Source organism: Puntigrus tetrazona, chromosome 8 (assembly GCF_018831695.1).
Source record: "Puntigrus tetrazona isolate hp1 chromosome 8, ASM1883169v1, whole genome shotgun sequence".
NCBI classification, from domain to species: domain Eukaryota; kingdom Metazoa; phylum Chordata; class Actinopteri; order Cypriniformes; family Cyprinidae; genus Puntigrus; species Puntigrus tetrazona.
This window is the reverse complement of record NC_056706.1, coordinates 9,886,413-9,914,353: the sequence shown is the minus strand read 5'-3', so window position 1 is coordinate 9,914,353 and position 27,941 is coordinate 9,886,413. Positions and strand designations below refer to the sequence as shown.

General features: G+C 38.4%; 2 protein-coding genes across 7 annotated transcripts in view; one reads left to right on the top strand and one right to left on the bottom strand.

Moving 5' to 3' along the window:
- The window catches only part of rfx2 (regulatory factor X, 2 (influences HLA class II expression)), a 32,516-nt gene extending 18,658 nt beyond the window's left edge, over window positions 1-13,858 (top strand). For 2 of the 3 annotated variants that reach the window (XM_043246907.1, XM_043246909.1), the window contains 14 exons: window positions 76-340; window positions 1,929-2,003; window positions 3,327-3,508; window positions 3,777-3,896; window positions 4,635-4,756; window positions 4,862-4,980; window positions 9,001-9,113; window positions 9,816-9,973; window positions 10,080-10,177; window positions 10,338-10,487; window positions 10,578-10,786; window positions 10,942-11,095; window positions 11,928-11,970; window positions 12,066-13,858. In XM_043246907.1, the coding sequence (XP_043102842.1) occupies window positions 76-340; window positions 1,929-2,003; window positions 3,327-3,508; window positions 3,777-3,896; window positions 4,635-4,756; window positions 4,862-4,980; window positions 9,001-9,113; window positions 9,816-9,973; window positions 10,080-10,177; window positions 10,338-10,487; window positions 10,578-10,786; window positions 10,942-11,095; window positions 11,928-11,970; window positions 12,066-12,190 (1,933 nt within the window). In that variant the 3' untranslated portion in view covers window positions 12,191-13,858. The remainder of the gene's footprint in view (window positions 1-75; window positions 341-1,928; window positions 2,004-3,326; window positions 3,509-3,776; window positions 3,897-4,634; window positions 4,757-4,861; window positions 4,981-9,000; window positions 9,114-9,815; window positions 9,974-10,079; window positions 10,178-10,337; window positions 10,488-10,577; window positions 10,787-10,941; window positions 11,096-11,927; window positions 11,971-12,065) is intronic. The other variant, XM_043246908.1, reaches the window with a different exon arrangement.
- Window positions 13,859-13,891: 33 nt separating this feature from the next.
- The window catches only part of fcho1 (FCH and mu domain containing endocytic adaptor 1), a 37,264-nt gene continuing 23,214 nt past the window's right edge, over window positions 13,892-27,941 (bottom strand). For 2 of the 4 annotated variants that reach the window (XM_043246902.1, XM_043246903.1), the window contains 19 exons: window positions 27,704-27,800; window positions 27,431-27,548; window positions 27,069-27,093; window positions 25,931-25,991; window positions 23,368-23,552; window positions 23,003-23,027; window positions 22,840-22,896; window positions 22,053-22,104; window positions 21,330-21,448; window positions 20,031-20,993; window positions 18,984-19,090; window positions 17,714-17,828; window positions 17,306-17,417; window positions 17,072-17,227; window positions 16,853-16,985; window positions 15,701-15,897; window positions 15,459-15,523; window positions 14,486-14,653; window positions 13,892-14,322 (listed from right to left, as the gene is read on the bottom strand). In XM_043246902.1, coding sequence (XP_043102837.1) covers window positions 14,294-14,322; window positions 14,486-14,653; window positions 15,459-15,523; window positions 15,701-15,897; window positions 16,853-16,985; window positions 17,072-17,227; window positions 17,306-17,417; window positions 17,714-17,828; window positions 18,984-19,090; window positions 20,031-20,993; window positions 21,330-21,448; window positions 22,053-22,104; window positions 22,840-22,896; window positions 23,003-23,027; window positions 23,368-23,552; window positions 25,931-25,991; window positions 27,069-27,093; window positions 27,431-27,548; window positions 27,704-27,800 — 2,784 coding nt within the window. In that variant the 3' untranslated portion in view covers window positions 13,892-14,293. Of the gene's footprint in view, window positions 14,323-14,485; window positions 14,654-15,458; window positions 15,524-15,700; window positions 15,922-16,852; window positions 16,986-17,071; window positions 17,228-17,305; window positions 17,418-17,713; window positions 17,829-18,983; window positions 19,091-20,030; window positions 20,994-21,329; window positions 21,449-22,052; window positions 22,105-22,839; window positions 22,897-23,002; window positions 23,028-23,367; window positions 23,553-25,930; window positions 25,992-27,068; window positions 27,094-27,430; window positions 27,549-27,703; window positions 27,801-27,941 lie in introns of those variants that run through there. The other 2 variants (XM_043246904.1, XM_043246906.1) reach the window with 2 other exon arrangements.

Here is a 27,941-nt window from a genome sequence, read left to right as displayed (position 1 = left end):
TGATTATGTGTGTGTTTTAATACATAGTAGATTGCGTTAAACACTGAACATTACTGTCTGTTTGTTTTTTTTCAGTCGAACTGCATACTCGTACAACCCAGAGTCCCAGCTGTACGGACAGGGCAGCGGAAGCACCTATTTTGACACTCAAGCAGGTGGTACTCAGGTTACCACCGTCGTCTCCTCTGCTGGCGGAGTGCCTGCCCACAGCATGGTGGGAATTGCCATGGACGTGGGCAGCAGTCAGATCATTTCCAGCGGCAGCGCCTACTTGATCCACGGAGGGATGGAGAGCGGCCGCCACCATACCTCTCACTCCTCGCGCTCCTCATCCGCAATGGTATGGTTCGCTGTGCTGAAATCCTTCCAGACAGGCCCACTAGTGACATGGGAGGGGAGTTTTTAGTCTCAGTTACTTTGAGCTCTTAGAAAGCTGTGATTTCGGAAATGTGAGCAGTCTTATAATGCCGTTTTATTGTTTAGATGATGTGTGACAGGAATGTGCTTTCCATGTCTCTTAACACAGAGAAAAAAAATGCAACTCATCTCTCAGTTTTTAGAAGCTAACAAAAGCAAAGTGACATTGTTTTTTTGCAACACCGTTTCTGATATTTTAACTGTCTGATATGTACAAGGATACCAGAATGTTTATGCAGAGAATTAAGTTAGTAAAGCATGCTTTGAAGTTTACCAAAATGGGCAATTTAGGCAAATTTTGTGCGAAAGAAATAATACCACTTTAACATAAATATACAGGCTGCATTTCTGCTCGCATGTCTTTTTTTTTTTTTTTTTAAAGTGAAGGATGAGACAAAATGACTCTCTGTGGTAGTCCGCAATATGTTTTAGATGATGTTGACGGAGCTCAACTTACATTCCCTAAGACAAAAGTGTTTTGCTATTATGTGCATTTCTGAGACATTAACGTCACAGATTCAAGCAAACACATTTATTTTCCCTACCAATACTCTGTAGAGAAAAGATGACACACACTGTCATTGGAGTGCAGCTTTTTTTCCACAGTGTGCTAGTTTATGAGGTGGGCTGGAAGCAGGGACAGGGCTTAAGGAGGCGACTGCCTCTAAATAATCCAGCTCTGCCTTGTTTTAGCAGTTTTCACAGCCACTTGAGTGGCCTCCGAAACAAAGCAACCCCTGGGGCTCATTACCATTTGGCCAAGGGCCCTCGGGAGCCTTTTAAAGACTTGGAAGGATGCCTGTTTTTTTTTTTTTTTTTTTTCTTTCTCCCTGTCTCCCTTTTATAAGTTTTGCCGCTCTGCCAAAACTTTTTCTCTCTGCCTCTTTATATCTTTCTCTCCCTCTAATCTTTACTTCTCAATCTCTTTATTTTAACTTTTAAAATTGTATTTTTTTTCATGCCCACTATGGAAAAAAAAAACACAGTCTGGTTGATGAATGCAGTAGCAGAAACTTATATCCTACTTCCCATTTAATACCTGCAGAAAAACATATTTATTAGAGTCAAATTAAATCAGCTTTTTTCAGCATTACGCATTAAATGCGACCGTGTCTATGCCGAGGGCGCAACCCCGCTAACTGTGTGATTTCAGATGTGGCTAGAGAGTTTGTCTCATGTGTTTGAGAGTAGCCTGACCTCACGCCCTGTGTGCGCGGCTCATTAGCATATATGAGGCCGAGACAGGAAGAGTGGCGTAACCCTCCGAGTTCCTCACATTTGCATGCTTTTTGTCCACCCATAATGAATGTGGCTGCAAACACTGACAGACTGTAATGGAAATGCTCAAAGTCCGGCTGCAGCTAACAGACTGATTTCCTTTTCTGTTTTTTTTTTTTTTTTTTTGTGTGTGTCTTTTCTCCCTCCCTGTTGTCCTCCCCAACATTCCACCCCCTCCGTTTTTTCCTTCTCTTCCCCCGTTTCATGTCTTGCATGCTCCTACTTTTCCTCAGCTTGAAGTGGCGATTGAAAACCTCCAAAAGTCAGAAGGGATTGCCACTCACAAAAGCAGCCTGCTCAACAGCCATGTAAGTCAAACTGGGAAAAAACTTTATTGAAACTGGAACAAATCCTGAAAAAAAAGGCTTAGTTCATCCTGCCTGCCTCTTTGCTTTGCTTTTCACTGCTGCTGTGAGCATGCTTTTTCCAGAACGGCCCCTCGCTCTGTGTGTTTTGGGTTTAGAGTGCCTCAGACCCCCTGCATTTACATGACACCATTGATTCAGTCAGCATCTCCATGTTTATATGTGCGAGATGTACCCCTGAATCCTTAACTTATATTTATGGATTTTATTTTTATATTTTAATCTTAACTTTCTAGGGAGTCATATCTAAGTAGAAATAGTTGAAGCCGTAGAGTCTGAATTTGCTTGAGTGAAAGTTCTGGACATCTAATTGTAGACACCCCTCAGTTTAAGACTCTGAATATGAGATGAGGCTGAGATGAGGCTAATATGATGCTGCTATCAGTGGAGGGCCTAATTTGATCCTCACAGATTGACAATTATTGGTGGTCCTCGACTCACTTCAAACAGAGGCATTTGAAACTCCCTCTCCCATGTTTCTCCTCAGTTTATCAGGAGGCTTGCTCGGAATCTGCCCCCACAAAATTGCCCCAAAATAGCCTTCAAGTTCTACACACACCCCATCCCTTGCATGTTTATTAAATATTTGACTAATTTGTGTAATCCACTCATACAGTGTTTTTAAAGAGATGGACTGCTTTTGTCGTTTACCCAGTCTCATGTTTCTCCAGTGTTGTTATTGTTGACTAAAACTGTTAAAAATGGTGTTAACTGATAAAAAGCTAAAATAAAATAGAAATATTGTAAATTAACATTAGAAATGTTGCTAACTAAAGCAAGTAATTACTAGTACTGTTACTAAAACTATTATTAAATGTAATGCTGTCATTTTTATTTTTGGGTTAACTATTCCTTTAAACTTGTAGGAGAAAAAACTCCAAATATAAAAAGCTCAATCAAAATGTGAATAAATACTGTAGTAAGCAGTGCTAAAATAACACTTCCAAACTTTCATGACACATTTTCTCTTATAGAAAAGAAAACGAAATTTTGAATAGTATGCAGAGGCTTTGTGTGAAGAACATAACCTATGTTTTAGTAAATCAACACATTTTTATTCATTAAAAATCTTGATCACACGAGGGTGTTGTTGTCAAATGAATATGTTAATTAATATGAATAGGCAGTAGTGTTATGTGTGGTTTTGTTCATGCTATTATTTTGTGGGGAAATCTGAAAAATGTACTGTTTATTCATTGACTCTGTGTGTGTGTGTGTGTGTGTGTGTGTGTGTGTGTGTGTGTGTGTGTGTGTGTGTGTGTACAGTTGCAGTGGCTGTTGGACAATTATGAAACGGCTGAGGGTGTGAGTTTGCCGCGGAGCTCTCTTTATAACCACTATCTCAGACACTGTCAGGAGCAAAAACTGGATCCGGTTAATGCAGCCTCCTTTGGCAAACTCATCCGATCTGTCTTCATGGGCCTTCGCACACGCCGACTTGGCACAAGGTCAGTCTACACCCCCAAAATATAGCTAATCTATAAAGCACATTAATAGCTCATCCCCTTTAAAAGAAAAGCACGATCCAGTCTCAAACCCACAGCAGCACAGAGAAGAACACTGAGTGGATTTACTGCAGACACTCGTCTAATGCTTAAAGAATGATCATGAGATGATGGACTGAAATAAATGACGTTCGGCCTCAAGATGTGGTGTGCTCTTACTGGAATAAAAAAATGTGATGGCTCATTTTGACTGTGTGTGTGTGTGTCTCAGGGGGAACTCAAAATACCATTATTACGGTATTCGTCTCAAGCCTGACTCGCCTCTCAACCGCTTGCAGGAGGACACACAGTACATGGCAATGAGACAACAACCTGTCCATCAGAAACAGAGGTGAAATAAGCATGCCCTTTCTCTCCTTCTCGCTTGCATGTAATCTTTATCTCATATCCCAGTCACTTGCCATCAGGATCAGCGTGTGTTTGTGTGCATGATCCTGCTAGAGCTTTTTTTTTCTTTTTCTTCTTCTTCTTCTTCTTCTTCTTCTTCTTCTTCTTCTTTTTTTAAGTCAGTATGCCATTGATTCAAATACTGGCTGAACTTACACTCTTTTCTCTCCATTCATACCAGGGTAAATGTAGTTCATTTAAAAACTTTAATAATTAATATATATATATATATATATATATATATATATATATATATATATATATATATATATATATATATATATATATATATATATATATATATATATATATAATCTTTTTTGTTTCTTGACATACAATAATACATTTTGAATAAAATAAAAATAATTCAGACAAATTTTATTTCAGTTAGTTGCTAAATCAGCATTTAAATTTCACGTGCAAAAATGATCAAAGCTATAAATAAATACAGATTTTTTCACACCCATATTATTATATAAAAAGTTTTTTTTTATTTCCTATACTGAATTGTTGGAGTTAAAACAGAACCACTTTTTTTTTGGAAAATGCACAAAACATCATATTGGACACTGGCTCTGCACCCTGATGGAAAATGGTTTTCTGTCTCTCTTAGTCATATCCTCTATAATCCCCAGTAGTAAATTCTACATTTATTCTTCCTGTTGCTATTTCCTGTATCCAGGTTTAAGCCCTTTCACAAGATGGATGGGATGGGGGACAGTCTGAACAGCGGCTCCCAGCACTCGTCCAGCACCCCTGAGCAGAGTGTGGCGGCACAAAGCCAGCATCACCAGCAGTATATTGGTAAATCTCCTCCATGGTGCTAAGATTTAATACATACAGTCACATCAAAGTCATTAGAATAAAACAACAAACTCTAAATGTGCACCTTTGTTTATGTTTTGGCAGATGTGTCTCATGTCCTGCCCCCCTTCCCTTCTCCTGATCTGGGCTCCTGTCCTCTGCCTGAGTCAATCAGCATAAACGATGTGAAAAAACTACAGAGCAACTACAGGATTCACTGTGAGGTACTGAACGCTTGTGGAAAAAAAAAAAATACATACATACATACATACATACATACACACATACACACAAAGCTTCCAGCGGAAGGAAGAGCTTCACAGTTTTCATGGAAAGGATGCAACTCCTTAACAGCTATGTTTAGAAATAACAGCTCGCTTACTGTAAGCCATTGAATAATTAAAAAATACAGTGAAAGTAAAAATGAATAACGTTAATGTGTATATGAATGAATCAGCATGTGAGTGAGAGTACATATCGCATCAAGTGCACAAGAATGTTAAAGAATTACAATATTGAATTAAACGCTCCACAGCAAATAGTTACACTAATCTATCCAAGCCAGTTTTCTTGCAACAATGCATCACATGTTTTCCACCATGAATATGTGCCTTGTTCTTACAGGCAGCTAGGATAAGCTAAACAAAGCACCTGCAACATCTCTCAGAGAATGACCTTGTGTGAACAATGCTCTTTCGTAACCTGTGAATATTTTCTGTTATTTGTCACAGTCTCTATTGAAGTTAATTTGTTAACTGCATCGTATTTAATTATACGTTTATTCATTTTGGCATTTTCTGATCATTTAATTCCATCTTGTGATTTCTAAAGATTTTGAAAACTTGGAACAGTCTGAAAGTTTGCAACAATCCCAGCAAGACTGTCTGTGTTTAATACATAGACACAATCACATATTTAAATTTATTTAATACTTTTAAATTATAACTTATTTGTATATCATTGCTACACTACAGTTTAAAAACTTTGGCGTTAGTGCTTCAACAAGGATGCATGAAGTTGATCAAAAGTTACAGTAAATTTGTAAATGTAATTTGTCATGTTAAAAAAGTTATGAATGTTAAAAAATCTTATTTAAAATAAATAAATGGTTTATTTCAACTTTATATTCATTAATTAATTAAGATATGGTTAAATGGAATAATAGAATAGTAATTTAGAATTGTAAAAATTTTATAAAGTATAAATAAGGTTTTAAATGGTAGTGTTTAGATACAGTATATTAACAATAATAGTTATAGAAGTAGTATAGTAATAGCATAATGCAAGTATGATGGCTATTAAAAGAATGTGTTCTCTCAGAAGTTAGTTGATAAATTTAGTATTCATGAAAGAAAGCAACTCCTTATTTTTTTGCTGAAAAAGGAGTGTTTTCAGAGAGATTAGATTTCTTCCCTGTTAGATTTCTTCCCCAATTAACAATCCTAAACCTTTATATAGAACAATTTTAAAACAACCTCTTTCTCTAAGTTTTACTTTCAGTTTCGGTGTGTTTTAATGAAAGAATAACTGGCACTTCATTTGTGTTTGCAGCAGTTTAGCTGCAGGCAATGAGGAACCGTGCTAAAGGAAAAACCCTCTCTCTGCTGTTGATGGCCTCTTTCTTAGTATTCCACCTCCCTCTCCTACTTTCTGCTGACGGAGTCTCTAGTTTGACATGTTCTTGAGTTTTACTTTCAGAACGCGGCTGGTCTCATTACAGTCGGAGTATAGCACTGCTCTCAATATTTTGACAGATGGACTCAACCCATCTTCATTTCATAACTCTCACTTTTAATGTCACTTCTGTCATGTTAGAGCTCTTGTTTTCTTTGTCTCTCTCTTTCTCTTCCTCCCTGTCCACTGCACACCTTTTTGTTCCTGGGCTTCTTTCATCCCTCAGACTAGGAGTTTTCAGTCTTCCCAATTAACCTTTTACGCTGCAGGATCTTTGCCCTCTGGCTGTGGCTTTTTTTTTTTTGTGCCCTCCGCACTCCTGACAAATAAGTATAATGATAAAGAGCGTTAATTCTGCCACACAAATCAAGAACTTAAGTCTGGAATACACTACATGGTTTTTGGCCCAAATTTTACAGTCTGAACAAGTTGGCACTAGTTGAGGAAAGTCAGAACCAGTCTGCAGATTAAAGCTGACAGATTCCACAGAAAAAAGTCTGTGACCATTATACACTACTCTATTTTTTTTTTTTTTTTTTCAGCTTCAGACTTTGATTCCATCCAGTCGGAGGATATCAAAAATGTTTGATATTTTCAGCTGATTTTCGAACACATTCGCTTTTATTTGTCGTGCTTCTCCTAGCAACAAGGTGCACATTTCTGCGTGGGTTTGTTGTTATCGGAAACAAATTTAAAGTCTCAGTCCTTAGATCCTTAGTTTTTCTATTGTCACCATTTACAAAGTCCGCAAGTATGTTTAAAAAGTCTGTTCAGATTTTAGAAGTCGTGTAGTGTATTCTAGACATTTGTGAATGTAATCAAATGATCTGATTAATCTGAATATAATTTATGTGTACTATCTTGAATCTTTTAGTTTTTAATTCCAGGATTTCAGATTTGTTCGACACAATCACAGCGATCAGACATTTGGGTTTTGAACCAATAAGATTTCAGCATGTATAGGGCTAAAAATAGAAACAAAGTGAACATCAAAATGCACTGGCGAAACAAATAAGTTTATAGTCTAATTCATAAATGTTAGGTCTTTTTAACATAATTTAGTTCACATACTGAGTGGCTGATGCCATCTTTGTTGTAAAAAACACAGTTTTAATGGACATCTTTAATTTTTAATTATTTTTTTTTAAGGTAAACCATCTGCTGTTGCTTTTCAGTTTGGCTATAAAGTCACACAAAATAATATTTAAAGTCATATTAGAGACGTTTAACTTTGAATAAAGCACACAATCATTATAGACTATATTGTTTGTTGCTTTTCAGAAATGGAAACGGTTTCTAAATGAGAAATTTGGTGTGTTGCCGTCACGGCTAGGTTAGGACGAAAACGATTAATATGGAAAAGATACTTTTCATTGCATGTCGTGGTGCATGAAATTAGGACACAGTGCAATATTACTGCTGTCTATTATTAGTTTTTTGTGATATTGACACTGGTGACAGGGTTTATAAAATTTCTATGGTAATACAAATTCTGATATCATAAAGACCTTTAAATCAAAAATAACTATACTATGATGTATATCTTTTGCCATGAAATAAAATTACTCATCATGATGCAAGATTTTGGTCATATCGCCCACCCCTGCTAGTAGAAGCATAGCAACAGCTTTGCAGATACATGTCAGGAAGTCACGTCTCTACGCCTTTTTAGTGCCGTCTGAATTGGCTGTAAGTTTATAAACCAGACTTTTTCAGAGTTCACAAATGCAAAACACTTTAAAAAATCATCGACTCGTTCTCTAAAAGCAGGACTGTAGTGCTTTCCCCCTCTTTCGACAAAGGTAAGAAAGCTTGTTTGTCCGGGGAAAGAGAATTTTCTCTTTTTGTTTTGGAGTGCTGTGTTTGAACTGTTGCCGGGGCAACGGTAAACAAGGTTGCTATGGCGACCTGGCTGTGGAAGCCAAAACATAGCATGTGACCGGTGAGAGGAGGAGGGGGGGTTTGTAACTGGATACAAGAGAGTGTGTCCTCATCGAGGAGAATCTCAGAGCCGAGTGTGAATCACTGAGACAAACACACTCTGAACTCACCACACTCTCACTTCTGCTCTCCAATAAAGCACCAACACCTACTTTTGTTTCCGCTTGTCATGGTTTGCTAAAACACCATCCTTGCCACACAGACTAAACTTCCTTTTTTGGACATAAAACTAAATATAAGATGAGTTTTTGCGTGTGGTTTGTGTTGGATAACAATTAAACTGTCTATATAAGAAGGCGAATGGCTTCAAGATGGGTGCTTCTGAATGAGTTTTCATCGTTTAAACATTTTCCGACAGGAAAGACAAAAAGACCCTCTGAATGAAGGAGCGCACTCATTTCACTGATGCTATCATAACTTGTATGGAAGCTTCTCAAGATGCTTTTGAAGCTACAAAAAGTAATCGCATAGTTTTTGTTTTTGTTCTGACATGTTTTACGAGGGATTATAATAGTGGGATTGTGAGATGTTCGTTTAAAGTATCTGGAGGAGACGTTTTCCTGTTTGAATGATTTTCTGCATGGAAGCGTGTTCAAACTTTGCCTTTAAAATCGCTTTCTCTCTGTCAGGCGACTCTGGACGTAGTGATGAACTTGCAGTTTCATCTCATAGAGAAGCTATGGCAGACCTTTTGGTATTCAACAGCGCCATCTAGCGACGGAGCCACTACCATTCCTAACAGGTACCATAGTCATGTAAAGGTCAAAGTCTAGAAATTATTTAAATGAATTTTTTTTTTAAGGCCTAGAAAATAAGAGAAATCTTAGAACATCATGAAGATCTCTGTAGTGTATGTGTGTGTGTATATATACACACATACACAAATCTTTTTCCTGTAATATTCATAAGCTGTACCGCTATTTAAAAGTTTGCCATTGCTAAGATTTTGTTTTTTAAAGTCTCTTATGTTTACCAATGTAACATTTCTTAAATCGAGTAAAACCAGCAATTTTAGGAAATTGTATTATCATTTATCATAACTTCCCCTTTTAATATTTTTAAATGTCCTTTATGATGGGGAAACCAGTCTTCATTGTCACAGTCTTCTGGAAATCATCTAATATGCTGAAGAAACATTTCCTCTTATCAGCAATGCTGAAAACAGTTGTGCAGCTTTATCTTTCAGCGATCATAATTCAGGTTTTTAGAACAGCAGCAATTGAGATATTGAGTAGCTTTTTCCTTAAAAATCAATCAGAAACAGAAAATAAGATTACATTAATAAACAATGATAATGATACTAAAAAAACTATTTTTGTACTGATGTAGGTATTGCATTTTCTGAACGAAGCAATCGATGTGATCCTTTAAAACTATTACCAAATAATAAAAAAAAAAACTTATTATATGCTTGGCTCAAAGATGTGGATTGTGTATTGTGCAGTGAAGAGGATGTGGAGGACATCAGAGGATTCCCCAGAGAGAAGCTGATCGCTCTGTGTAAATACGAACCAATCAAACAGTGGATGAGGAGCTGCGATCACATCCTGTATCAGGCACTGGTGGAGATCCTCATCCCTGATGTGCTGCGGCCTGTGCCCAGTTAGTATTTCTACACACTTGCTCTGACCTGTTCCAGGGTCAGCGTTGCTGCTGCACGTAAGCAGAATGTTTGATTGCATGACTGATGGGAAATATGATCCTGCAGGCACCCTTACTCAAGCTATCAGAAACTTCGCCAAGAGTCTGGAAGGGTGGCTGACCTCAGCCATGAGTGACTACCCACAGGAGATTGTCCGCACTAAGGTATGTGTGGGTAGGATGCGATGAAAAGTGTTCTCCAAATCAAATCACTGCAATTCTAGGAAAGCAGAAGAAGAAAAACAAAACAAATCAGAAAGGAACTAGTCTTCGGTGAGCTTCAGATATTAGTGTGTGTTTTAATGTGTGACTGTCGCCTGCGCAGGCAGCAGTAGTGAGTGCGTTTGCGCAGACCCTGCGCCGCTACACCTCTCTGAATCACCTGGCCCAGGCAGCACGAGCCGTCCTGCAGAACACGTCCCAGATCAACCAGATGCTCAGCGACCTCAACAGAGTGGACTTCGCTAACGTGCAGGTCTGTCTCTCAGCATCGAAACCTCTTGGGCTTCCCGTCTCGGGTCCACGGACGTGTTCGGCTCACCCTGCGTGTGTTTGTTCGCGACAGGAGCAGGCGTCCTGGGTGTGCCAGTGTGACGAGAGCGTGGTCCAGCGTTTGGAGCAGGACTTTAAGGTGACCCTGCAGCAGCAGAGCTCCCTGGATCAGTGGGCCGCTTGGCTAGATAACGTGGTTAACCAAGTGCTCAAACCGTATGAGGGCAGCAGCAGCTTCCCCCGCGCCGCACGCCAGTTCCTGCTCAAGTGGTCCTTCTACAGGTACAAGGTTCTCTAGAGCGCTCTTATACTCCCAATAGTGCGCATTTATTTCAGATCAGTTTGAATGGGTCTCTTGAGTGATCTTCTGAAGAGAGCTTGGATCTGCGACTGGTTGTGGTAGTTTGTAATCAAACTTTCTGTTGCCGTGGTTTCAGCTCCATGGTGATCAGAGACCTGACTCTGCGCTCGGCCGCCAGCTTCGGCTCCTTCCACCTCATCCGTCTGCTCTACGATGAATACATGTTCTATTTGGTGGAACACCGCGTCGCCATGGCAACCGGAGAGACGCCCATCGCTGTCATGGGGGAGGTGAGGAGATCTGATGTTTCAGAATCTGACCGCTTGTGTTTTGAGTTGAGCACATGCAGGTGTTTCTTTTGGCTCCGTGGCTCTTTATGGAAATAAAACATTGCGGGTGTGAAAAGTATGTTTTTCGTGGAGTTTATTTAAATAACAGTGTCCAAGAGCATATGTATATGCGTCAGCAGAATGTTTCTCTGAAATGTCCATTCTGTCATACTCAAATTATATATTGTGATTAATAGTATTCTGGAGTGGAAGTGACTTTTTTTACATTTTTTGGTGGTGGTGGTATGTGTGATTAAAATGGCAGAATACTTTTTCCAGTTAGCATTAAATATAGTAATATACTAGAAAATTACATTTAGCATAAATAGATTTTTCCACTGTATACATACAGAGATTAATATTTAAACATTTTTATAATATATTAATTATATTCACCTATCTTAATTGTAATGATTTCAATAATGTAAAAGTATTTCATATTTATAAAAATATATAAATATTAATTATTATTTGTTGATTTAATGTTTACATTATATAATTGATTATTATTATCTAAGAAATTACAAACAAATTTTTTATGAGTAATAATTTTAATTATATGGTAATATTTATATACCATCTGTTAATCAGTAAGGCAATTCTATATTAATCCATCTATTTAATATTATATTTCTGTTATAATTATTACGTTGAGTGAATATAATTTAATATTAGATTTTCTAAAACTTATAAAATCATTAGTTGTAGTTAATAATAGTTTCCAAAATTTAATTAAATATGAAAATTCAGCATATGAATGAGGTTTTTAAATTAGTGTTCTTTGCCTTTTCAGTTCAGTGACCTCAGTTCCATGATGCCTTCACTCATGGAGAAAGGTAACGAATGCGATGCCAACTTAAGTTTCCGTCTCATTTTGCAGACTCCCCCTATCCGTATTAAACATCCTTCCTCCTTTCTTTTCCTCTCCCAGATGCCTCGTTCTCAGACGATCTGGCCAGTGACGGAGACATGTCGAGGATGAGCGAAAGAAGCCTGAGCGAGCCGGCGGTGAAGAGAGAGCGAATCGAGATCAGTCCCTCCCTGCAGGAGATCTAAGAGCAGGACCAAGATAACACTTATCTGTGAGGTTTTTCTGTATCTTGAGGGTGCGGAGGTGTGTTTAGGGTCAGTGTGTGTGTGTGTGTGTGCGTGTGCGTGCGTCTCCCTCTCGCCTTTAGGTTTTCTGCGACTGTGAAACAAGAACGTGCTGGTTTTGTGATGTGTTTGTTTTTCATGTGCCATAGTCTTCTTTCAGTGCCTTAGATGAGAAAAGAAACACTAGAGCAGAACTGTCTTTCTCTTTGATTTTTCTCTCGTTCTGTCGTTCCCCCGGCCGTGCCTCTAACCGCAGAATGAATGTATCGTCTCAGAACCTCAGATGTCTAAAGCACCTTTTAAAGATGGTCACATTTTAGACTTTCTGCCTCGGCCGTCTCCTCGCGGTTCCTCAGGCGTAGATGCAACCTGCTGACCCCAAAGCTGCCCACTCGTCGACCCCAACCTGCTGCACATGCAAAGCCTTTTCAATGCCGTTTTGTAGAAAAAACCCCGGCCATATGAGATGCCTAGTCTATACCTCAACAGTTTTTAGTTCTAACGAATTAATGTCTAACTTTTATAAAAAAAAAAAATCACTATAAGAGATTATTCGACTCTGTTTGTTGCCCAGAGAGAGCGGCCCGCTCTCGTTCGAAAGCTTCGGGATGTACATACGCCTACTGTATTGATGGAGATTGATCTGTTTCAGATGAACCCGAGCAGAGCGGCTCCCATCAAAACTGGTTTGTGAAACTTTTTGCTCTAGTTTTGTAGTTACTTGACGAGTTCTTAGTCGTTTGCGGTGGTTAAAAAGAGCCTAGTGGACTTGATATGTTGAACGTACCTGTGTGTGAGCGTGCGTCTGTACACAAGGACTTCTGAAGTAACTGGAAGTGAGTGTGTACTCAACAGGTTATGTGAATAGTGTCATTTTTTTTAATTAAAAACGAACACACAAGCCTTTTTTTTTTATTTTTAAATAACGATTAAAAGAACTTCCTTTGCATATTTAAGTAGATATCGTGTAAATGTTATTGCAAAAAAAAGTAAAAGCTACATAATAGCCGAAAGCTTTTTCTAGAAGATGTAGAAAACCCAAACTAGACAGGTCCGGTAACAGAATATGCAGATTCTTACAGATACGCCTCATCACCTGGTGCTGTACATCTGATGTTTTAGTTTTCACGCTTGTAACGGAAATAAAGCTGGAAATATTTTCAGGATCTGTTTGTAAATGTTGTGCTGAACCCGGTGGGGATCTTTACTGGTGCCTGGTAGCGGCCCGTGACGGGCACCCTACATGTCCCTCTCTGCTATTTACAAAGAAAAACTTCATTTCTACTAGCTTTGTGTTTGTTCTGAGAAGTGATTGGCGGATGTTTTCTCACTGTGGTTGGTTGTGAGTGTCAGGCTCTGTACTTTAACGCCTGTCATGGTTCTTTGCCTGTTGTGTGCTTTCGGAAAGGGAATTTGCTCTTTTTTCTTTCTTTTTTTTTTTTTTTCTCCAATGCTGTTTTAAAGCTTCTTGCTATGGATTATTTTTATGGAGGTAAATGCAATTCTTCTCACTACTATATTGATACCTTATTTTTGTGTCTTTAAAAAAAAAAATCTTTATTTAGCCTCAACCGCTTAGTTCGACTGTATTTTGTACTGGTAAAAAGTGTAATAAATTTGTGTAAACCACTTGCTCTCTGTGTAATGATTGACACAGACTCATTTTTCATATTAAACCTTTCTTGAATACTCAACATACATACATTCTGTAAATATCAGAACTTGATCTATTATATATCTTCATACTTACTCGTTCACAAATTTGCACTAAAAAGAAAATGTACATCCAGTTCTTCAAACTTGAAATAAATGCGTGGCTTGCGCACTGAACAAACAATTCTATACAAATAAAAGAAGAGGCTGGTTGTGGTCCCTAATTCCAGTGCATACGTGTATTAGAGCAATGCATCATGGGTATTAGCGATTTCCCACAGCACACTGTGTGTATATATAATATGATCTGTCCTCTTCAGGCCTGTAGCACGTGGACAGTTCCAGCAGCCCAGGGAGGGTTAAAAAGTGCAAACGTTGTCTCTGTGGTAGTAAATCAGACACCATCACTGCTCACAAAGAACAGCCAGCCATGTATTTTCCTGTAAAACAATACAGATGAACATTAGTCCTGTGTGTGACATCATCCCTTCGTCAACAGGAAAACTCTCAAAAAAAAAAATCACCTATTTAAGCCATTCATTAAGATTTCTTTTCATATTTTGAGAGACACATTGAGGGACAAAAAGTAGGTCTGGTTCCCACCTGTGGCAAACCTCTTCTTCACCAGAGACATGCGGTAGCGGCTGCCCACCAGCTCCACGTCCAGGCCTGAGAGAGACGCCCCCGATCCCACAAACTGCACAGCCAGGCTCGGGGGAGGACCGCGGGGCACCTCCAGGCACTGCCAGCTGGCGCACAGCGTGCCAGACCCTGAGACACACACACACACACACACACACACACACACGAGTCAGCATCAGCTCCTGGCTTCACGTCACATATGTGCAAGAGCCTTTTGAAATAAAAGAGCATCCCAGAATATTCTAATGGTGGCCATATTTTAATAAACGTGCTGTTTTCAAAACGTTCGTAGCACTCCCATAACGCTCTGTCTGATCATATGTATTCATAAGTTTGTTTCTTGCCCTCTAGCTCTGAGCAGCCTCTCTTCCGCCCACTTTCCCTGAAAACATCTCGCATCAGAACAACGATCTAAACGCAGATGTGCCAACGCTAAACTATATATAGTGCAAAATCAATACTTGATAGATATTCTTTAGTTCCTCCATTTCATATCACTGATGTCTGACATGTTCTAAAATGAAAGTTTTAAAATGAAAATTCTCATTATTTTATAGTGCCGTCAAACAATTAATCGATTAATCGCATTGAAAATAAATGTGCATAACATATTGTGTGTATACCGTGTATATTTATTGCATATATATAAATATACACACATATAGCACATACTGTGAAAGTATACTATGTAATACATACTATTTGCAAAAAAAAAATAAAATAATAATAATACATAACGACACTGCTTAGTACACAGTGCATAAACTATGTCATCTTTCAAGCTTGTCTGAATAACAAAAAAAACAATCTTAAGAATTCTCCTTTTGTGGAATGTAAGCTGCTATTTATATTTGTAATACGAGGGTGGGAATTTTTCCCTCCTTGAACATGAATCATGAATAGGTGAGGATGAACAGGTGGTGGCAGCACTGACCTTTGCTGTGATTTGTTGGGGAGAGGTTGGACAATTTCCATAGGAGTCGTCTTTCCTCTGTATTCCTGTCAAACAACAACAAATAAAACAGGTTCTGTAAACCTAGCAGCTTTTTCAATCACATATTCTTTCTTCTTTTTTGTTTTCATCTCTATTAGTAGACCTAAACGTCGGTTTTATTTCCTTGGCCACTCCCAGTACTGTATTATTAATGGCAGTGTTTGACACACGCTGGTCCTCACCAGGAAGCGGGCGGCTGGCACTGCAGGTCGGTGGCGGTGTGATCGAGGGGCAGCAGCACTTGTACGGAGGTCAGCTGGGTGGCGGGGGCGGTTGCGGGACAGCAGTGGTAATCCAGAGACACGCGGGTCACGGTTCCGCTGCGCTGACACTCAGCCGACAGCAGGAGGGGCGCGCGACCCGGGTCCTGGGAGGACGCCTGCGACGGAGTTCATGCAAAAACCTCAGGGTAACATTTCAAAGAGTTTAAAAACTTTTTCTAGGATGTCATCCGTAAAAAGGAGAAGTACAATGTTCAAAATGTTATACAAGCATGCAAGTGGGTCTGTCTGGCTGTTTTCAGGCGCAAGGTAAGACAGCAAACTTACATCTTACACCAGAACGAGAGTATAGTTCATAGTCATATTGGCCTAGAAAACCACAACTTTTCGTTTTACCTCAGGCTTAGTGCACCATATAACTACAGAAGAGTCAAGTTTTAAATAAGAAAAGTATTGAGAAAAAAAAATCAGTTTTTTTCAGATTCAATGATCTATACTAAGCTATGCTAAAAGTGCTCTCGCCAGACCCAGAGATCGTCTGAATGGATTCAAAAACGGTAAAACTCAACTTTTTAATTATGGGGGAGTTGGAGAACGAGCCTATTTTTAAAAAAGGTGTAGTGTTCCTTTAATGTTTTTTAATGTTTTAATCTTATGCTCACCAGGGCTGCATTGATTTGATGAAAATACAGTAAAAAATTGTAATATTGTGAATTCTAATGTAAGTCACTGTCACTTACGATCGATTTAAGGATCAGCATCCTTGTTATTTGATGAAAAGGAGAATCTTAATAAACTCAAACTTTAGAACAATACACTGTACACTGATTCTTCATTTACTTCTACAATATTTGAGCTGTAAAGCTATAGTCATTTAGGGTTTGAGATGTTATGTTTGTTGTTATAGCAAAAAAAAAATTTACTAAAACTTTATAATAAAATGGTATGCAAGCACTACTAAAACAAGATTTACAGATTTACAGGACTTTGCTCTTTTTTTCTTTTAAAACAAAGAGTGAAAATTAATTTTGGTGACATGTTTTATTCTGTTTATGTGCCATTAAAGCAGGTCATATTGTGATTCAAGCGCTCAATAGATTTGTGTCGACTGACCTGGTATTTTAGCAGAGCCACGTTGTAATAGGACGCCTGCGGGTTGAGTTCTGCCTCTCTCTGCAGGTGGAGCGTCAAGGCCGACATGTTGAACCAGAAATCCTTGGTGTCCGGGTCACTCTGTGATGGGTCACTGCAGGTAAAAAGACCAAAGCTGCTGTCCATAGAGTTCGTATTGAACCCAGTCCGGGTCAGTTCTAGCGTTTAAGAGCATCGTACCTGTAGAGTAACTTCTGGTTTGGTAAGAAGTGGTCTACTCGAGAGATGTTCACCAATCTGAAGCTTAATACTGGTATATTGGGGTTGGCGGTGAAAATGCGGACGATGCCAGCAGGAAAAGACATTGTGAGGTCACCAGTGATCTTAACCAGACAGCTGAAACACAGACACACAGCAAATCACTTGAAGTTGGAGCTCTCTCCTCCAGATAAGGTGAAAGAAGCTCAGACGGACCGGTTGTGTTCTCCTCCTTTGAAGTAGGCGTTGATGTACTCCGTGATGGCTGCAGCTACAGGCCAAGACTCCTGAGTACTCAGAGATATGGGACTGGGCCCTCGAGACAAACCTGCAGGATCGCAATTCCACATTAGGATTAGAAATGTCCAAAAACTATTTTTATAAAACTGCTAATTAAGACAAACTTGTGACATATTGAAACTTATTTTGCCGCTGTCGGTTCAGGGGTTTTGTGTAATGTGAATGAATAAATTAATCATGCCACATAGGGCTTGGGAGATGCTTCGCTGGATTTGAATAATAAAATTACAGCAAAGCTCCTCGGGCTGTGTCTATCTCGGTGTAATTTAGGATTCAGTTCTGTGATAATGTGGGTGTTTAGGGAAATAGGCTGTTTGGGGTCACCTCGGGCTGGGCTGGGGCCCCGGTTCTGCACCCCCCATTCACTAGGGCTGGAGGAGGATGAGGAGGTTAGGGGGGGACTGGGCTCAGGCAGAGGAGACGAGCACAGAGACCTAGACTGAGACACAACACAGAAAATATTAATTATGAACTGAGGATTTAAGGTACTTTCTGCAGTGTGCTACAGTGTGGAATTCTATACTAAAATTAAATGATTAATTATACAGTATAACATTCTTAATTTGATTGATTTGATGATTTTTTTGTAATTTATATAGAATTTTATAATTACTAAACATGCAGTTTTATTACGTGATATTAATTGGAAGATTACATAGAATATTTTTCAAGTTTAGTTTTCACGCCACAGAATTAAGTGAACTGCAAAATGCATAACTATTAGAATAATTAATTAATTAAAATAAAATTAAGTTCAATCTAAATAAATAATACACCATTTAGAAGGCTGAATAAATTAGAAATGTATAGTTTGTTAAGATACAGATATAACTATTTGAAAATATGGAATCTTTAAAAACAAAAACTTTAAAGTTGTCCAAAGCAGTCCTTAGCAATGAATATTACTAATCAAAATGTTATATTCTTATATATTTACAGTAGGAAATTTACAAAATATAATAGAACATTATATTTACTTAATATCCTGATGGTTTTTGGCATAAAAGAAAAATTATGATCATTTTGACATACAATGTATTGTTGGCTATTGCTATAAATATAGCCTTGCAACTTCATTGATTTTTTGGTCCAGGGTTACATATGTTGACAAAATTAAAGACCAGATATTTCACTGAAAATTATACAGTTTGTCTTAATCATTTACTTTACCAATACATTTTAAACTAATACACTGATGTTGGAAGAAACGAGAAGATCGCATTCATATTATATATCAACTCTATTTTCAATTGAAATATTGAAAATATCTCTTCTTTCTATTGTGTGTGGATGGGAAAACTAGTGTTTTGGTGCTGAACAAACCACTAGAGGCCTGTTTCTATGTACTGTAATATTATTTCATTAAGTATAAAGCAATTAAAAGCTTTATGTGAATCTCAGAAGTGGTGTTAATTTAGAGCTGAAGTCAAGGGAGCAATCTGAAGGACCACATGAGAGAAACCGCATTTCATAAAACGAGATGAATGAAAGAGGCGGCAGCAGAGCCCAATCAAGGGATTTGTTTATGAGGTTTTATAGAAGCTTAAGTGTGCTGGTTGGATAGTTGGTATAATAAGGTCTGTGGAGAATTTACCCGCTCACAGCCACTGATTCTGCCTGAGGAACGCTTGGACCGAACCGACCGAGGAGGAGCCAATGCCAGACGCTCAGTGCTGTCCTGCCTGAAACCATGCTGGGAGACTGAGAGAGAGAGAGAGAGAGAGAGAGACAAGAACCCAAATATGACAGTTCTGTTAACATTTCTTCACTCTCATGTCACTCCAAACACAACTGACTTCATGCCATGGAACAAAACAATTTAAAGAATATATTGGCCGCTTTTTTCTATATAATACATGTAAAAAAAACACCATAAAAGTGGCCTAAATGCTATTTATAAGTCTGCAGAAAATTCACTGAAAATCTTGACATCAAACAGAAATGTTTTATTCATAAATACTTGTGTATCTGAGTTGGAAACAAATCATTAAATTGCTCTGAATGATTCATTCATGCATGAAATGGATCTTGCTAATGGATATGCTTTGTGTGTGTGTGTGTGTGTGTTTTGTGGTTCAAGTCTATGTTATGGGGACAAAATCCCCTCCCTAAAAAAAACTAAACAAAAAACACAACTTGTCCTTGTGTGGATATTTTTGGTCCCCATGAGAGAATAGCTTAATCATCAAAGAGAATGCATTTTTTTTTATCTAAAAAGTACCTTTTTTAGGTTTTAGAGGTAGGGTTAGTCGAAAAGTTTGAGTTTCAGTAAAAATTATAAGAATTTAATACTAAATAAATAAGATTTATAAGTTTATTTAAGTCATAATTAAACTATTCCACAGTGGATCCAAAAAACTATTAGACACTTTTGGGCAAACATATAAAATTAAAAGGCATCTCCAACCAAACATTAATTCAATTCAAATATGTTTCTCTGATGACTGACAACCAGAAAATCTTTATCTCTATTTTGAGTGAAACATTTAAGCTTCTTTTTGAAAAATGTTGCACTTGAATGATGTGCATTTTTTTAATTAAGGGGCAATTGTAAATGTTTTGATGCCATTCTATTGTATATTGGCCTTCTAATCACCCAGTAAAGTTATTAAAACACCAAATTAGTCATAGACTGTAATACCTGGTTGTGTGTTAATATCCAGGAAGTTCTGGTCCTTGTCTGTAGAGAAGCAGAGGTCCTCCTGTGGCCCTGAATGCCGTGTGAGCGGCGGTCCGTTCCTACGGGGCTCATCATTAAAAGATCTCTGTTTTCTGGTGGGCTCCTGTGGGACAGTGTTATTTGTAGTGCCCTCACTGAAAGGGTTATGCACCGAGTTCCAGTGCACCAGCTCTTTCTTGGGCTGAGAACTGGGGGCGGGGTTAGGACTGGGCGTCGGCCTATTACTACTGACTCTGCCTTGTGCAGACGCCTGCGCCGCCAGCGATGACTGGTGTGTGGGACTACCGATCATAGTAATAGCGAAAGGATCATCTGGGGACTCTGGAGGTGGGACGCTACGTTCTCTCTTTCGGTCTCGGTCTTTGCGGGAGGAGGATGGGGGAGGAAGGGTTTTAGTGTCATTCAGAGAGATGGAAAAGGGATCGGTGCGACCTTCCATGCCCCTGCCGTCCCTGGTGGGCCGAGGTGGAGGCGGAGCCCAAACATCAGGTGGAGGCAGGTTGTCTTTGGGGGCGGAGCGCTCGAAGGCATCCAGGAAGGGGTCTTCTGGAGGAATGTGTTTGCAGCTCCACACAGAGGGCTCCAGTTCTGAAGACGCCAGGCTGTGGGAGAAGGCCGGGAAGCTGAAGGTGGTGGGCTCAACATTGGTCGGGGCACATGGAGAGCGTAGATTGGAGGGCCAGACATTTGTGGCGTCGTCCTGAGGAAGAGGAGATCGGCCGGGTGAGGGGTCACGAAAAGCAGCAAGGAAGGGATCAGACGATCGGCTCAAGTTCACAGAGTCTTTAGATTGAGATTGAGTGGATGGCCAGGCTGCCCAACCGGTGGGCTCTGGGGAAGCCCCGAGGGGCTGATGGGAAGGTGAATCCAGTCCGGAATCCTCCACATTCTCAGGAGATGAGGAATCAGAAGAGAATGCTGCATCTGTCAAATATAAAGAAAAGCCTATTATTGATCAAAATAGAAACTTCTGTAAAAAGCACCAAATTTGATGAGGAAAAGGCAGACTGCGAAAACATAATTCACATTCCACTTTGCTCCATAATTGGATAATTCATGCTTTAATGCCTACACAAGCAGTTCTGACAAAGCGAGTCAATTAATTCTTAGAATATGGTAATGCACGCTTTGGCACACATTAGGATAGTTTAAAGCTTTTAATTCTCCGTTTTCTAAAACCCTCTAAGAGGATAGCTTGTCCAGTCGATTCTCATCTATCAAGGTAATGTGGTCGGGGGTGGTGTGCTGCTGGAAATTTACATTCAGAAGCAGCAAAGGCGTTCTGGAGCTGCTCTCTGCCAGCAAAGCTGTGGGACTTAAAGGCAGACTCTAGAGGAGGTCCAAACAGAGCGTCCGAACCGGATGCTGTGGAACTCAGCCTGCAGAGATGAGAGGAGGGAAAATTAATAGATAAAGAAGTGAAACGAGGCCATTAAAATGCAGAATTAATAACAAAAATAAAAGAAACTGTATTTATACAATCTAAATTCAAAACTAGTTTTCAAATGTTTACAGTCTGTAAGTTTTTTTTTTCCTTACAGAAAATGAATACTTCTATGTGCATTAACACATCATTTAGCAAAAATTTTTTAACACTGCTGATAATAACAAAAAACTAAAAAGCTTATTGAGCATTATATTTTAGATTTGAAAAATGGAATAATGGCTGCTGAAACTTTGGCTTTGTTTTTATAAAAAAAGTTTGTATATACTAAGATATACAAATTTTGGTGGTGCAGCTTTGGTGAGAATAAGAATCTTCTTTTTAAAACATTAAAAATATTACCATATTACTGTTTTACTGTAAATTTAAAAATATTACCAATTGCAAATTGAGAATACATTTAGATTTTGTACTGAATTTTTGTTTAGTTTGTCCTAACAACACATTCAGATCTGGCTCAACCAATGGTGTGTTCAGCATTTAGTATTTATGCATTTAATGCCAAACAATATTATTCTGTATGGAAAATTTCTGCGTACCTGCTGTGATCTGGGCTAGATGTGGATCTGCGCAGACCCTCCTGTTCTCCATCTGTATAATAACACGCACAATATCAACAATAATAAAGTAAAGGGTCATTTAGCAGATGTTTTTTTTATCCAATTATAGTGATTCTCCATTAAGAAACATTATGTCAAATGCCTTTCTCATGGCCACAAAGTTGACAGTTCATGATTTGGTAATGAGCCTAAATCTGTGACCATTATATCATAACCATAATACATAACATACAGCATATAATAGAACACTATAACATCACAGGAAACAAAAATGATTCAAACCATGTACACAATATTACCATTAATCTATGTGACTAATGTCTGCAATTAAGCAGGTCTGAGTAATAGTGAGCCTGGGAGGAAGACATTTTCTTTAAACCGCATACACCAAATTGGTTCCACTTTTGCTATTATTGTCAAAACCCATGCTACAAAAATAGAGCTCATTCTGAGACTGTAATTACGGCAATTCAGCTGACCTGAGATCAGGCTGTCAGTATGACAGTGCAGTTATGACACTGATCCCAGGTCAGCTGGATGGCAGATTGCTGTGATTAAGGTGTCAGACGCAGCTTGTGGGATAATGACATCTATTAATGTGGAAAGAGGAGGAGGTGGGACATTGTGTGTGTGTGACCGAGGCCATTTGAGATGGCTTGTTGAAATTAGTCACAGGAACAATGCATGAAAACTGAAAAATTAATGATCTATGATGTAACTCTAGCTGAATGAATACAGAAGTGGACGTCTGGGGAGTGTGACCGACCTCTCTGGGGAACGCTTTCCCCTTCCCCTTCAGATCGACCTGCTGAACTGGAGTTTCCTGTAATGGAGAAATGGGAATCAAATATTCACACTAAGATCATATGTAAGTAACATACATAATACAGTATAGTCTGAGATAAAGAGGGACTTAAAGGTTGACTTACGCGAGAGCTGCTTCTTTACTGACACCTACAGAATGGGAAGAATGAAAGAGTAATAAAAAAAAATACAATTTAATCGATGTTTTGCACCATATTTCTAACTAAACCTTTAAAAGGTTTACCAAACTCACTGAAGTTGCAACCAATCAGATTAGAGCTGTTATGGTGCTTAAGTTCATCTTTATTAATTTATTCTGAAACTGAAATGTTATCTAATGGTAGAATATGGAGACAATACAAGTATTATTTGACTAGCCTTGTGATGCCTAATAAAACAGATTTATATATAGCTGCACAATAAATGTCGTAAAACCACATGCATCAGTCTTATTTTAGCTATTAAAGATTAAATACACCCCACATCTTACCACTCTGTTAGGGGGCAGGGTCAACGCCCCCACCGTCGCCTTCAGCTCCAGTTCATTGGCTGCTGAGTTGCTACGGTTACTGCTGGCAACCGGTCGGATCTTGATGTGAAACTTCTTGGGCTCATCATCATCGAAATCCGAGTCGCTGGAGTAAAAATTTCCCTCCTTCTCCTCAGTAGCACAACGTAGAGAGCAATGCAGTTAAGGAGCGAATCCAGACACGATGCAGGACATGTATGTACTCGCACACAGGTACAAAGAAAACACACGGTCACAAATAGACATGAGCACAAACACACAGACACAGCTGTTGTGAAAAGTCTGTGATGAGGTGCAAAAATAACCAACCTATTTAGAGCCACTACTGAGTTTCATATCCTTAACTGAACTGAAATTCTCAGGAACCTTAGAATGATAACAGATCTTCATTACAGGGTATTTGGGGAGAAATTGTTATTGGAAAGCAGACGGCATATCCACCATTGCCTGTTATCAAACATTACAAGTGTCTCTATTTGACATCCTGTCTTATCAAACCACGCTTCCTGACAATAACTTCCTTTCTGTATGTGATACTTTTGATGTGTGAAGACAAAACTGCAGAAAATATTATTACAAAGCAAACAAGGACAGCAAATAAATCCCTCTCCTCCTCCTCTATTTTAGACCATGTGGATGAGCTATTAGAGTAAAAATAAGTTTTGGCAAAACTGTTTGTTGTAGTGCTGAGGATATACTTCTCAATCCTAAAATATCTACAGTGGAGTTTAAAATTCTGAGGCCAAGATGAAAATAAACCTAAAAAGTAACTTTAGGATTTCAGTAGGCTTTAGAATTTTGAAACATAATAAATGAAGAATTCTAAGGTTACAATTTTCCACATACAGTACATTATTGTTTCTCATCTTATCCCCTGCCTTTGTACAAATTGACCTTGAAACGTGTCAATTTGTACAAAGCTAATTGTTTTAAAAAAGCGAAGTGTGCTCTGTTTGGCCAGCTATCTAGTTGTGATTGGCCAAATAATAAGGAAATGTTACGCCCCTTACTATAACATGATGCCGTGTCCTGGCGCTACGACACATAAACAATAAAAGCAGTGTTTCCCCTGCCATTATGTTAGGGGGGCAGCCCCCCGCTCCCCTGGAATGTCAAGTAGATTTTATTTAATTTTATTTTCTCTATAGCGCCAGATCACAATAGAAGTCATTTAAAGTTAGCTTTCCTATAGAACAGGTTAGCCTTGTTAGCCTTATGTTATTTATCTTATTTACACGAGCATGTAATTTCTGTCTCTACACTAACTTACTTGGTTGCACTCTCTGTATCACACACTGCAGAGTTCTACCCCGATGCGCAGACACACACACACACACACACACACACACACACACAAAAACGTGCGCGAACACACTCCCACTAGCATTTTTAAATCACAAAATGACTATTTAAGTATAAATTATGAGTGTGTAACTGGTGTAACTGGTGCAGACAGTTTTGTTTTCTACACTTTCGGTGATATTAACACCTGCCGTCACACTAATGATGACAAATACACCTCTGGACCCACTCTTGGAGTCACTTCATATAAAACTGTTTCTTTTGAGTAAAACTACCTTCGTCTCATATACACACAAAAATGTAAAAGGTAACCTGTCAAAATAAAGGTTTGGTTTATCTTGAAGACATTGAAAGAAATATATATTGTTCAGTAGAATGTATGTAATAGGCTACTACTACTTTTTTTTTTTTTTTTTTTTACTATATTTCTTCAATGTTTAACAGATTTTAAATTGTTTAAATTGAATTAAACCTAGTGGAAACATTATAAATGGGGCATTTGTTACATCCAGTGAGGACATAATTACTGATTATAATAACTCGGTACACTGCATCGCATCATGTAAAGATAACACCATGTCTGAGAAACGACAAACAAACAAGCATGACTCTAAACTGCTCAAAAGTCTAGTTTGTGAGTCAGAAGCACTAGACTTTCCTTGCAAAGTTGGAATTACACCCTTACACATTTATAGTCTCTGTTTATAGCCAGCATAGGCTGCTCTGCAGGTTTTAGGAATGCTGAACACACTCTAATATTTGAGTTGAACTGTTCTGGAACAGTTTTGTAAATACAACTTAATACACAAAGTAGTTTTCTTTCTTTTCATAAACATTTGGGCAGGTATGAAAATAACCCCACACCGTGACGTAGAGATGTGGGTGCGTGTTTAAACAAGCCGCTTTTAGGGGGTGTGGACAAGTCATAACTTTTATAAAGAATATTTCTTTGGTTTTAAAACTTTAGTCTTTGCAAATTTAGGGATCTTATCTAAGCACTAACAGCTTGTAACATTACAAAAAGTAAGGAAAACTTAAAAATCACATCATATGACCCCTTTAATCAAATAAGCACACTACTAGACAGAATAAGTAGACTGTATTAAAATGAATTGAAGCTAGTAATCTTAGACTGTATGTACAAACACAGTTCTACACACACACACACACACTGTATAAACTCTCACTGAGTGCACTCCTGATGGCTTATTCTGAAGGATATCATTCTGGTTGACATCTGCACGTATCACAAAGCCCTCGTCGTCCACTTCGAGGGGTGAGTTCTACACACATACACAAACAGACAGCACAAGCTCACAATAAGAAACACCATTTAAAGGCACAGGACATCAGCTGACAAAGCAATGATTTTTTGTGTGATGTGATCTGTTTTTCACTCACAAACACATTAATGCTGTTGCTCGTATTAAAACATTGCTGATGTTTTAAAGAGTTAGTAGTGGCCTGACATCTTACATAACAGCCCGTAACACGTGTGTGTTTATGAGGGATTTTGGCAGACAGTGGGCTATCAGACATTCGTTAAAAACCCTGAGTATTGCCAAGGTTAAAAATAGCTTAATGAGGTAACCAGACCTTGCCAAACACGTCACTCTCTCGCATAGCATATACACAGAAGTCTGTTTAGAAAGAGTCTGCATTCTGTGTACAGTATATTTCTGCTTACTTTTGGAGGAGGGTTTACTGAGCTATTTTTAAGGACAAATTTATCCTCAGAAGTTTACTGAAAACCTTTGCAAAATGAAGTATATTGAACAATGTTACTGGTTATGGAACTGCTTCTTTTGAGTGAATCAAATATATTCAGCATAATCTGCGCAGTTCGATTAACTAACAAATACAAGCCAGTTCTGTTAATGAATCATTCCGAAGACTCACAGGTTTGTATTGTTCTAATGAATCCTTCATTGAATGAATCACTGAATCAGAACATGTAATCAACATCTGATTGTCGAATTGCAAATTATTATTACTTTTAGTGATGCCCATATAAAAATTTTATGAAATTTGTTCCCATGAAAAATTTAATAAACAATTTTTGTAATAAATCAGAATCCAATAAATAAAATATAAATGCATCTCTGGCCTCAATATGTTCTCATTAGTATAAAGTATATTGTCTGTGTATGTGTGATTGTAAACTAATAACTTTTTTGAGACAAGACTTTTTTCAGGCGGTCTAAAAAGAGTCACAGAAGTTTAATCAAGAACAGCTGATGATACAAGACCAGCAACTATGCACACACATACACACACACACACACACACACATATATTCACCTGTTCTCTGTGTAAAATCAATTCAGTAAAGAGAGTGTGTGTGTGTTATGGGAACTCACAAGTGCATCTGCCACAGCTGAATCCCTAGAGGACAAAAACAGAAGAGGTATAAGAATATAAGAAGATATAAGAAGATCTGTTCACTAAAAAATTATTTTGATCTGATTTAGAGGATTAAAGGGTTAGTTCACCCAAAAATGAAAAATCTGTCATTAATTATTCAACCTCATGTCGTTCAAAACTTTGTGTTGCAGTCTATGTAGGGTCAGAAGGCTGTACAATTTCATACAAAATATCTTAATTTGCGTGCTGAAAATGAACAAAACTCTTACAGGTTTGGACCATCATGAGGGTGAGTAATTAAGGCGTGAACTATCTTTTTAAAGGTATGTGTTGTGTTTCATATGATTGCAAGACTCACGTTGAATCTGGTTCCTTGTCTTTCTTTCCCAGTCCAGGGATCCTGAAGGCTTTAGCACGACTCTTTTTACTGTTCTCAGATACTAGTGGGGACAGATATTCCTCGAACCCTGCCGGACCTTATTCACACACACACACAGTCGTTTAAAGAAGGTTCAGAGATGCTTCTTGTATTGAAAACATTGTATTTTGCAGACAAATAATTTTCAAGGCATAAACCAGGAATGGAATTTATACTGAAAATCACAAAGTGTTTTATCTTTCCGTGACTCACTAGGTCTCTCCTTCCCTGTCCCCTTCTGCTCTGTAAACTTCTGAATGAGGTTCTCAATGCCAATGTTCTCCACGTTCTGCTTGAATTCCTCATGGACCTGAAGAAGAAAGAACAAAGATTTTTATCAAGCACAGTTAATCGAGACCACATTGACCAGAACAACTCTGAGCCACAGGGGTAATTTGTCTGAACAGTTTTCAGCACAATTATAGGATGCAAACAGAATACAGGAGTAGGT